General features: G+C 37.1%; 2 protein-coding genes across 4 annotated transcripts; one reads left to right on the top strand and one right to left on the bottom strand.

The window, feature by feature from the left end:
- The first annotated feature begins 323 nt into the window (after window positions 1-323).
- Window positions 324-4958, top strand: LOC123713209 (nuclear pore complex protein Nup58-like). 3 transcript variants are annotated; one of them, XM_045666773.1, is made up of 14 exons: window positions 324-593; window positions 819-1267; window positions 1638-1712; window positions 1857-1985; window positions 2217-2309; window positions 2489-2560; window positions 2772-2837; window positions 2986-3116; window positions 3191-3335; window positions 3420-3563; window positions 3686-3841; window positions 3961-4083; window positions 4156-4239; window positions 4313-4958. In XM_045666773.1, the coding sequence occupies exons 1-14, from the start codon at window positions 517-519 to the stop codon at window positions 4429-4431; spliced, it is 1863 nt and encodes a 620-aa protein (XP_045522729.1). In that variant the 5' UTR covers window positions 324-516; the 3' UTR covers window positions 4432-4958. The 3 variants fall into 3 exon arrangements, with proteins under 3 accessions (XP_045522729.1, XP_045522738.1, XP_045522747.1); XM_045666782.1 differs by lacking the exon at window positions 1638-1712 and having other exon boundaries at window positions 4313-4957; XM_045666791.1 differs by lacking the exons at window positions 2217-2309; window positions 2489-2560 and having other exon boundaries at window positions 4313-4955.
- A 1571-nt stretch (window positions 4959-6529) lies between these two features.
- LOC123710287 lies at window positions 6530-7321 on the bottom strand. Its single transcript, XM_045662094.1, has one exon. It carries the CDS (start codon window positions 7157-7159, stop codon window positions 6593-6595), a length of 567 nt encoding a protein of 188 aa, XP_045518050.1. The 5' UTR covers window positions 7160-7321; the 3' UTR covers window positions 6530-6592.
- Window positions 7322-12366: the final 5045 nt, after the last annotated feature.

Raw genomic sequence — 12366 nt, 5'->3', positions numbered from 1 at the left:
TTTTCTGAGATTCTGAACCCTGAGATCGTGCGTTCGAACCCTGGCTGTTTACCAATAGATCTTATCTATCATCTATAAGCAGCCAGTAAGTAAGTAGTAAGAATAATCTATAATATTATCTAACGTTAATATTTCGTAGCCCAACTGGAGTCTGGACTTACAAATTAGGTATATACGTACAATTTAAGTTTAAAACATTAATCAAACTGCGGTCGTATTTCTTTCATTTATATACACTGTGGTCGAATTACTAAAAAATACCACAGTCCAAACCTAAAATGACACTAACAATGACATTAGTATGCACAAATTGTAAACGCCAAACGGGCAACGATGTAGGTGTACATTGTACAATGATGGGCAGATGTATATAGTTCTATAGAATTTGGATAAGAAAATAGATATATAACATGTCTGATAACTGCAAACTTTGCTTTTAAAATTATGTTAGTCTGAGTTTAACTTAACTGGTTCTATACAGTGTACTTCGAGACAGTTCTTGTTATTAACAACAAAATGTCGTTTTCTTTTGGTACGCCTTCAAGTGCTCCAGCAACTGGTTTATCCGGGGGTTTTAGTTTCGGCGCTAACAAGTAAGTTATTTATTATATGGAAAATTAACATAAAACCTAAAGCACAGTTACACATTTACAACTCGACCCTCTATTTGCTCATTAACTTCTTAGGTGTATAACCTATTTGTATTACTTTAATATCACTTTATATAACCTATTTGTATTACTTTAATAATACTTTGACTATATCGTTGATGTGTTAATTTAGTATAATTTAATATTAATTGCCTTTATTGTCACTAGGCCTGCCACACCTGCCTTTGGTTTAGGTGGTACTCAGCCATCCTTAGGGCTTTTTGGTACGCCTGCTACATCAGCTCCAGCATTTGGAACAACAACCCCTGCTTTTGGTTCAACGCCAGCATTTGGTGCCACATCCACAGCCCCGACATTTGGAGCTAATGCTACACCTGCATTTGGGGCAAGTTCTGGTGCTCCTACATTCGGAGCTAGTTCTACTCCAGCGTTTGGATCCACAGCAACACCAGCATTTGGTGCCATATCTGTTGCCCCAACATTTGGTGCCACATCATCAGCACCTGCTTTTGGTGCAACAACTACACCAGCATTCGGCGCAACAACTACACCTGCATTTGGCGCAACAACTACACCTGCATTTAGTGCTACATCTAATCCAGCATTTGGAGCTACTTCTACACCAGCATTTGGAGCTACTTCTACACCAGCGTTTGGTACTGTTTCTCTATTAACATTAACCTTTGCTCTTCATTTACGCCTCTAATAGGCCAACAACAATCCAGAATCAAAATCTTAGCTAGTTATGTACAAAAGCGTCTTATGAGAATGACATTGATAACTATAACTTTATGTCATAAACACTGGACAGTTCACTTCATTAGTCAATGATGCAGCTGCTAAAAAATTAAATATGAATGTAGCATATATGTATGTAAAAAATAAATCAAATGTCTCTAAATTTACATTTACCAATAGATCTCAAATTGGAGTCCTTACTCTCCACTTGGAATAGTGTTTTGCTTAACAAGATAATGCAACATGTTCACTTCAGGGTTTCACTTTAAAAAATATGTAATGTTTTATGAACTACAACGCCGGCCTTCGGTAACACCTCATTTGGAAGTACTGGATTGAGTTTTGGAGCTACAACTACTACCAGTAATATTTAATTATATCAATATATTTATGATATTATACTTGACTGTGCTACTATTTGATAATAAACTAATTTCAGTTTTGAAAGCCTCTTTGAATTTACATGCACATAATTCTGAAATATTAAAAGCAAATAACTAATTTCAGGTCTTTCATTTGGTACAACAACGACAACAAGTGCCGGCCTGGGTGGCCTCGGCGGTTTTGGGTTTAGTGGTACAACCACTGCACAGCCTAACATAGGGCTGGGTGTTACAACTACTACAGGGAGCTTTGGTAAGCATATCTATATATATTTTTTTATTGTCAAATAACATATAAAATGTATGTATGTACATAGTATATCTATTAATAATTTAACCTTTGTTATTGCTTTAAACAGATATTTGCAGGCTTCAAGGAAAAACCATTTAACTGAGATTTTCAATAATATTTATACTTTTAGTTCAAAGCAGTCATTTCCAAATTAAAAGATTAGTATAATCTTGCCGCTACATATTCTTACAGTTAAAAATGTATCCCTAAATACGGCCGAAAATAATTCAATTTATACCGTAAAGTGCGCTAAGCGTGATTGTTATCCTACTGTAATACCGTCATGTGAGTTATTATTTCTTTCCTATGTAGTTTTTATATATTTACATCATGTCAAGTTAAAATTTGCAAATTTGGAATTTAATATTAGACTGCAACTTAAGTTGGCAACATGTAGTGGCTAAAATAAGTATATCTAGATTTATCGTACATTTTAGAAAATTATTTCTCAAAACTATTTGCAGATGGAAAATTAAATACGTCTAACGGACAAGAACCATGTCTATTGTTAGCTCCTAGAGAGGAACTAAGATTCGGTATATTATCTATAATTATTAATGGTTGCGTGATTGTAATTAGGCACGGATTAAGAGGATACAGTTTCGTGGCATCAGTGTTACAAGGGAGGCCGACATCCTTTTAAATAATACAATTGAATCTTTGGTCATATTCTACTCTTATTTGTAGATCATGTTTTGTTATGTGTTTTTAAGAATTTACAATGACATTATTATTTTTGTATTACAGCAACAACCAGTTTAGGATTGGGAGGTGCGGCACCCGCTAACACCGCGGGAGCTAGCGATGGCAAAAGTGAGTACAATATGTATTTGTGTTCATTAATAATTGTTTAAAATATTTAGGTTCATAAATATGTGAACTTTTTTAAGCTCACGCTTATTTGTGTCTAAAGAGAGATCGTCAATCATCAGAAGGACTCACAGATACACATTCTTTGCAGGTGAACCTCCGAAGCAGACAAAATTGCCAAACGAGGTATCGACAACGGTGGAAGCTTTTAAAGAATTTGTAAAGAAACAGAAATCACTCAGCTCCGATATCATGAGGGTGTCTATCAAGCCTCTGCAGAAGGTATTTGTCACTATCGAATCCGGCATCTTCGAATGCTAGTCGACTCCGACGTAACGGTGAACCCGTCCTCGCAGGTGAGTCGCGAAGCGGAGTGCACCCTGCGCCTGGCCATGTCCCTGAACGGCGAGACCTCTCGTTGTCGCGCTCAGTCGCGTCGGCTCCGCACCTCCGCCGCCGCCGCCCTCGCCGCCGCCGAGACGGCCAACCGAGACCCGCCGGGTAACTTTTCTTTCTTTCCTTATTCATTCTTCTAACTCTGCCTGCTTCCGGACGGTGCTCTGAGACCTTTGGACGATTTCTCAGGTTCCGAGTTGGAGGGGATGACTCCGCCGACGTACGTGAAGGACCTGATATCAGAATTGGAGCAGCAGATCATCACTTTCAGGAGACAGATGGACGTGGCCGACAAGCAGATGCAATCCTCGCCCAAACTTCTCACGGAACAGGGTCCGTCTTATTGTGATTGTGATGTTTCCCCGAAAATATTAGTTAAATTTGGAAATACACTCAAATATGAGGTCGCGTCGACCGCGAAAGTGTAAATAACGTTGAACGCGCTTCAATCGCAGAACTGACCATGGGCATGCGCCGAATGCACGAGTCGTTCGTGGCGTTGGCGGGGAGACTTCAGGCCGTGCACGCGCAGGTGCGAGCGCAGAAGGAGCAGTACCTCAACTTCAGGAAGTACGTGCTCAAGGACCCCACCGACGTCTTCGACACCAGCGGTGAGTCTCGCTCGTCGTCGGTCTCCGTCGGGAGACGCGCGCGATTCTCTGAGAGGCAAACGCGCCGTAACGTGGGCCGTCTCGAGATTTCGGGGTCGATCGTTTTGTTCCTTTTTCAGCGAGCGCAAGCCTGGACCAGATATTGCGAGACGCGGAAGGAACGAGGAAGAAGAGCAAGTCGGGAAACCCGAGCGAGTCGGGGTTCGACGGCGCCGTGCTCTCGGACCCCAGGGCCGCCTTAGGTGAGTCGAAATAGAAGTGATAAAGTGGACAAAGAAATAAAATATGGTCTTCATTCCGTGGGCTAATTTCAGGAACCGTGCAGCAGTTGGCCGGACCGACGCCGTTCACGTACCTCGGCAGCACTCTGTCGCCCTTCTCCGCCGCCGAGGCCCAAGGTTCGAAGCGGTTTGGAATTAACTATTTTATGTCACAGAGTAACTCTAACTAAACACGAGTTCGTCTCCGCAGGATCGAACTGGCAACCCACGCCGCAGGCGGTGAATTCGTCGCTGCACTTTAGCGGTTTCGGGTCGCAGACGGACAGTTTTCAGCTTCAAAAACCTCCCGGAAAACGCGGAAAGCAGTGATATTGGCGACATTGAACCGGGCTCGCTGCACTATCTTCCGACCCTTACGGTCTCGAAGGACAGCTATTACAATCTGGAAATTGTGATCTAGAACCCGGTCAGCCCAGTCAGTTTTTGAAGAAACATTGAGAAAATAAGCTTAGAGCGAGCGGAGAATGCTAGATACTTATGTAATTGCGAAATGGCTTTCTCGGTAGTGTAATATTATTCGCTATAAAGATGAGTTTAAGTTGATTCATTTTAACTCATATTATTGATTATATAAGAATCGCTCGACATCGAGAAAATATCCCAAATATGTTTATTGATAATTCTAATTTTTTAGTTAAAACTTTTTGTAATTTCATATTACAAGTTAAGATTTAATTTATAATTAAAATGATAATTCTGTTTATATGTAAACTTCATTCCATTACGATTTTATTTTTGTCTGTCCGTTACTTGTGGATATGTCAAAAGAAATCTTGCAAAAAGTGTACATATACAAATTAATATGTATCGTGTTTATGATTAGCATTCTTTAAATTTGTTAATAAATCTTTTCAGCATGATTTCTTATTTCGGTAAAGTCAAAGTCAAAAATCATTTATTCATATAGGTAACACAATTATTTTACATTTACTGTCGGTCTCAAATCAAGGACGTAGAAAGGAAGAGAAGAACTGGCAATTAACTCTCCGCCACTCTTTTTAATCGCCAAGTTTTTTTTTGTATTACACCTTTGTAATGAGCTGCAACCATTTCACCATATTCCACAGGACATAAGAATATAATAATAATACTAATTATATTGAAATAATTTGATACCACATGGATTACGGTTTGTTCCCACTTCACGTTACAACAGTCGTGGATGTTGACGATCGCCCCAGAATCTGGAAATGCAGCCGAGACATTCTGTCGTGTTACCTCTTTATACTGGAGCAATTCATATCCAAGCACTAGGTTCGTTTAAATATGCATTTATATTATAATACGCCTTAGCAAGCAGTTTTACTTTAACGTTGTACGATTTAAATTTATTTATTGACAACACTTGTATCTCACTAGGGATTTGCTGGAAATACGTATACAATTGTCTTGGAAAGAATTACTCGTTTTATGCAGCCTTGTGGTTGGTGCGCTAATTTTGTCTTTATTACGAGTACTATAATTATGGAAGCTACTATTATTTTTAAAGGTAAATTTTTCCGCACATACAAAACATGCTCAGAAATTTATTGACTTGCCAAAGTCAAAATAAGTAATTCCCTAAACTTCCTTCGGACTGACTCCCGTGGGGACAACCCACAGATCGCTCTTATAGGCCGCTTTTGCACTACAAATATCGATTGAATGTCAGCTGCATTACCCCACAAAATAAACGATCTTTGTGTATTCTCATCTGTAAGATCGCGTATCTACTTCACTGCGAACGCTGCAGAACTTAGCCTATTCGAAAGACTTTCTGCGTAGGTCCCACTGGAGTTTACTATCTAAAGTAATTCCCAAGAACACCGCATTATCAACAAAGTCTATTTCGTATTAAACCAGTGAATCGGAGATGGCACTATTTACATTCTCAAGTTATGGATGGTTTCACTTTAAATAAAAACGAAGTGTCATTAGCAAACAGTACTATCTCGTGAAGCTCCTTTACATGAAGTGGAAGGTCATTTATATAGACGAGAAATAAGAAGGGATCAAGTATGGAGCCTTGCGGTACACCCGTAGTAACAGCCGATCCCTGTGATATAGCTCCATTTACATTTACCTTTTTTTCTCAATACCGGCAGCACAGATATAGGTCTAAAATTTGTGGGGTCAGAAGTGCTGCCTGTTTTGAATAACAGTGTGATTTTACTTAGCTTCATCTGGTCTGATTATAGCTAACTCTGATCTGATAGTATCGATTACTGGATTTAAAATTAATACAGAAACACCCCTAAGATCTTTCGTTCTTTAACTTTAGTTGTTTAAATGTTTTTTTTTTATAATATCAATGCGGCTAAATATTAAGTGCAACATTCTTTTGCAATAATAAAAGGTAACATACATACAAAGAAATGCACTAAAGCAAAACTTATTTAATAAGTTAGTAAATAATAAAATAAGTGGCGAAAGGGTCAAAGAATTGCTCGAGTCGTTTATTCACTTCCTTATTTTGCTTATAAACGGGCGCTTACAATTCGTCTTTGACTAATTTCAAAATTTCGTCATCTTCCTCGGTCCAAATGTCCGGGTTCGATGTCATTTGACCTAACGTTTCCATTCTCCTCTCCATTGTCACTTTGTCCAATAAATGCTCCATCCTCATGTGCATGCAGTCGTTAAATATAGATGCATATTCACATATTTCGAAAATTCCCTCGACTACATCACTGCATTCGGCTATTGCAGACATTAATCTGGTCATCACTTCTGTGTCGTCTCCGTAAACGGCTCGGTTTACTTCTAAAAGATTCTCTTTGCTGATTTCGTTCTTGACGATGATTTTATTGCGTTTCAAAATGCACGCGACGAAACACTTACCCTGCATGGTGGATTGTGGGATACGTTTAAGAAAATTTTCAACGTCTACCATCGAAGCCTTGACTTGTCGCGCACATTCGGTTAAATTCCTTCGAAACGGCTCCACGTCGTCGTTCAATTTATTGAAGTTTTGTATCTGCTCTTCCTTCGATAGAGGCGTAAAGGAGAAAGTGAAATAGAATATCGATACAAGGATGAGGATGAATAGATTTGTCATATTCGATACCAGAATACACCTGTATTCTGGTTCACGTCAACGTTGCGCTCTACTAATCTTCATGGTAGTAACTGTTTTTGCTACAGTTAGCCTGTTAATTGGTCGTTAGCTGTTTACAATCGGCGTGACGTGTTATTCGTAGACTGGATTTAGGCACATTAAACTCTAGTTTAAATTGAGGGCGATTGCGATGTCGATAACCATTTTTATATATGTATTTTTGACTTTGTATCGCACAATTAAATATTTTTAACCGCACGTAAACCGCTTTAATGCTATGCTTTACATTGTATGCATTTAGTACACACTACGCTGAGCGAGAACAACGATTGGGAGCAATAATATAAATAATTCGATTTATTATATTTTATTTTAAGTAACATTGTACATTCACGCATATACTTACACATTTACACAGACAATCACAATATGTATCACATTAATGCATCTATCGACATACGTAGACACAAAAGAGCATTTAGTATAATTTCATACCTCAATTACCTAAGTACTGGTTAATATTTTTAAATACAAATCACTTTAAGTACGTATAATTAATTTTACAGGTTCGCCATCATTTTGGCATCTCGCTTTCTTGTTATTGCAATTTTTAGTGGGTTAGATAAAATGTTTATTGCTTACTAAATAGATTAAAAATAATATTATTAAATTGTATAAAAATTTTATGCTTACATTTTGACATACAATGAATATAAATTGATGGTTGTACTGGAAATCGATATTTACCCTTATTCCATAATTAATATTTTTCACTAGTCTAGCTTACCCCATCACAATATATAAGCTCATTCGTGGTATTACCATCAATTTAAGGCATTCGTACTAATAACACTGTTTACACGTTGCTTTGCCAAAGAAACGTGTGACGATTTGACTGAAATATGTAAATCAAACATGTTTACAACGTTTTAGGCGTTACGATAGGCTTTTTTAAACACAATCAATCAAATTTATTAGATTGCATAATGCTACTAGAAAATCGATAACATTCTCTAATCCATTAAAGGCGAATGTAAAAATCATGCATTACGAATAGCATTTTTTTATAATTGGCCCAATTACATTTTAAAAGTGCATTAGTGCAGAACCTGTATCGCGGTTTAGGACAATTGACTATTTTTGAGACTAAGGAAGGACACTAAGAAAGGATCCATTTTTAATTTTTATAACAAAAAATTAAAGAAATGAGCGACGAACTGTAGTTACTATTTGCAAGTTGTGCCTCAATTATCTAGTAAATAATATAAGTAGACCAAAGTTACGCACCGACGATATAATGTATACTATAAATAGGAAAAATTACACAAACTTTGCAATATTCATTATTTCAACGCAACTTCCGCTAAATGTTAATTGTATGGAGCAAGGTTGCACTTTGGTACATTAAGGCCGACTAAAATCATTAATAACACATCATTACATCACAAATTCAAAGTTTCGATATATTTACACGTTTTCCTACCTAATGTTTGGCAATAAAGTTATTGGCGGCCTCGTTAAAGAATAAGTTTAATCCCTTTCAAGCAATAATCACCATTTCGACCACCCTAGTCAAAGCACATTCACCTTCCAATTCGATACGTTACTGTGAAAATGAATGTTACAATATCTAAGTGTTCATTTCTAAAACTATAACGAGTAAAAATGAGTAATTGTAATTTTACCATTATTTATTTGAAGTGGCTATATCTATTTGCCACTGAGTGGAGTAAATGAATTAAAATGACTTTAAATTCCCATATTTTTAACATCTAGCAAATTAAAAATCTTAGGCTTCGACAGGTTCAGATACTCTTAATTGGTTCCATATCTACTAAATACTACAGAAACTACTCGTATATGTATAATCGATTAGATGTAAAAAAATTGTATAAATCTACATATAAAATGTAATAATTAGTTAATTAGATACTAGATATACGAGTATTATGCAAGTTAGAAGGTTTGCCTACATTCATTCATGATAGGTTTGTTTCACAAAATTACATAAACTTTAATAATATTACTTTCCCTTTAAAATCTTGTTTTCAAAACATTCATCTTCGAGCTCAATCTCATGAAGGTGTAATGATTGAAGTATACTGTCTATACTTTCATATCGCAAAAAAACTTGCTTTCACTTTTTCGCATCCCATGGCAAAACAAACATTGACCGAAATTTCTCACGTTCCACAGAAGACACGATCAGTCGGTCGGCCTATGCTTCCTCAGCTTCCACTAAAACCGGAAGGCTTGTATGATGTTGGCACGTGCTGGTAGCAGAATTAGAGAAGGCCGACAACCATGCGTCTATATCCCGCTCGGGGCACATAAACTTCGCTGAGATTGCATTGTCATAACCTTTTTGTCTGACAATAAATCCACTATTTGTTTCCAATCGCTCTACTGCAGTATTCCTTAAATTCACGATACCTATTGGTTTCGATAATCGTTTCCTTGGGTATATAACAGCGAAATGTTCCTGGGACGTTCGGTAGACGACCACTCGCACGTCCTGCCGAATTCCTCCAGGACCCAGGAGCACCAAGAATCCAGACTTTATTTCAGCATCGCAAGTCTTTTTGCTCAAAGGCCCGAAGTGTTCGGCGCGACAGGAAGACATGATATCAGCCGGCATTGTGTTTGTTTAGAAAAGGAACAAAACAAAAAACCGTGGCACTAGCGTTGCGCTAGAGGTGACGAATTAAACTGAATTAATTCTCCGAGCGTGATTCGCGCCGGCGCGGTAAGGTGCATAGTTGGCCGGTCGCTTGGTTCGTTGTATTACATTCTCTTTAAGCCTTTAGATCCAGCCGATAATTATTTACTTGTCAGACATTTCAAATCAAGTTGCATTCAATCACGAAGACTAGAACAATTACTTGTGCTTTTCAAATCAAATACCATACCATAGTTATCAGGGATTTTTTAAAGTCAATTAATTTATATACACAACACGCCTCGACACGTTTGCTAGAAGCAGTAATTTGATGTGAAACTAATCAATTACGATGTTTCGTGAGTACGTCATCGAAGACAGATATAAACTTAATTATTTTCAGCATGCGCCGGGTAAAGTTAATATTCAGCAGGAAAACTAGGAGCCGACTTAGAGATACTTATTTTAGAAAGCTGCGATTAGCATTTTCCCATTATGACAGTCTAACTAAATCCCAGTTTTGTAATCATCCATTAGCTAACTTTCATATTCACATTTTCTTGCCCGTTCTTCTCAGAACAAGGCCTGGTAATTTTGCGAACGGATGGCGTAGTCTTGCTCTTTCGCGAATTTAGTAAACGTTTGTGACATTCATAAGCATGCGCTAAGACTGAATAAACGTATTTTGGTTTTTGATTTCACACAAGAACATTTATTGTACAGGGACAGGCGTAAGGATACATAAATAATGTAATTTTACGAACATTCTTTAGTCTCTTACGCTCAGATATTGCTCAGTCATCATCAAATGGCATAAATATTAAACTTAAAATCCAGGTTATTTCATTTTAAAGGACTTGGTTGACATTTGAAATTTATTAAAAACTTATCTGGAAGAAAATAATAGCTCTTTAAAATAATAGGTTGTCTATAAAATGGCAAATATCTTTTACAATACCTGAAACTCGAAATGATTTATTTGCATAGTTAGGAAGACCACGCTTGGGAACAGTAACAGAGACAGTAATTTCAAGCTTAGTCTAGACGCATTCGATTCACGTGGGTAGACGTAATATTTACAGCCTGACCTTTTCGAGAAAGCCTTAAGGTCACAGCTAATAAACAGATCTCAATCGCGTCTTAAATTACGCCTCGGTATACTTATTACTTATTCCTCCAGTTGTACTTATTAGACTTAAGAACACTTAGAAAAACTGGTAGTTCCTAATTTTTGGTCGACCCTTTTGTTTGACAGTTTTGAGATCCTGAACTCCTCCTTGTTTGCATGAGTACGTCCACAGGTTGTCAGTTATCGAATCTTGACTGAAGTCAAATAACATACAACAACAACATACAGATATAGAAAATAAATAGTAACACTAAAAGCAAACCACTGCGAAAGCGTTTTGCAACATTGATATTTAGCGGAAGGTCGCATTCAACACGAGAATAAAATTCAAACATAACATTATTACATACTTAAGTTTTTCCATTGAAATTGCAAGTAAGCTTAGAGCATTGTTTTAGATTACACCTTCTTGTCTGTATTTGGACCCATACAGTAATTGAGTGGTTTGCGAAAAATCTGCACACGGTACCTACAATCGTCAGTACGTCAGTAATCAGGAGCATAGTTATCCAAAAAAGCCTTAACAGCAGAAAGCAGAGAATCTGTTATAATATAATTGAAAAACTTAGCGAGTTTATTCGTTTATAAAAGACAACAAATAACGGCATCGATGCTTTCCATATTCTCAAGGTTTTGATCGTGTTTTTGTAGATGTATTGAGACATCAAACTCAAAACTCAAAATAACTTTATTCATATAGGTAAACAAGAACATTTATGAACGTCAACAGAATAGATGTAAAATTAATTGTAAATTTACATTTACTACCAATTAGCAAGGCAAGAACTGGCAAGAATCTTTCCGCCACTCTTTTAGTAGTAAAAACGATGTATTCGTTTTATTTACTGGTTAGTGGTTTATCTTCTGGAGTCTGGTTGGTCGTACACTCAAATTGGTTCTGTTTCGAGTATTATACTGGTGAAGTCACCATTTGTTTTAAAATCGTTTATATTTTTTTGTACATACAACAAGGCTCCAAAAATATATTGACCAGATATTGTCATAATATTTAATTCGTACCGACTCCCTTGGGGAAACACAACCAATACCCCGAACAGCCCGCTCCTTCAGCACAAATATGAATTGAGCTGCAAAGACAGCAGCATGCCAAAGGCAAATAATAATAACTAAAGGTACAACCTTTACCTCCACCTCCTTCTGTGTTAATTTTGCTGTGAGGCCGACGTGCTAATCATTATTGCATTACTAGTAATACAAAAATAAAATATGTTACGTGTGGAACAAAAAATATAAGTTAAAATACATCTAATAAGATTATGACAATTATGTTTTAAAATATCAGAATATCTACACCACTGCACGATTTGTGACTTGTGGAGTAATAATATTTACATACTAATAAGCGGCCAGGTGCCAGGCCCAACAGAAGGATTAACAAAGAATGTGTTATCATAACAA

The sequence above is a fragment of the Pieris brassicae genome, chromosome 1, assembly GCF_905147105.1.
Source record: "Pieris brassicae chromosome 1, ilPieBrab1.1, whole genome shotgun sequence".
Lineage (NCBI taxonomy): Eukaryota > Metazoa > Arthropoda > Insecta > Lepidoptera > Pieridae > Pieris > Pieris brassicae.
Note: the sequence above shows the minus strand (reverse complement) of the source record. Positions and strands in the feature narration are given on the sequence as shown.

Coding starts and splice junctions, on each gene's coding strand:
- LOC123713209 (XM_045666773.1), top strand. CDS start 517: ATGTCGTTTTCTTTTGGTACGCCTTCAAGTGCTCCAGCAACTGGTTTA. Junction 1,713..1,856: donor TGGAGCTACAACTACTACCA/GTAATATTTAAT, acceptor AACTAATTTCAG/GTCTTTCATTTGGTACAACA. Junction 2,838..2,985: donor GGGAGCTAGCGATGGCAAAA/GTGAGTACAATA, acceptor CATTCTTTGCAG/GTGAACCTCCGAAGCAGACA.
- LOC123710287 (XM_045662094.1), bottom strand. CDS start 7,159: ATGACAAATCTATTCATCCTCATCCTTGTATCGATATTCTATTTCACT.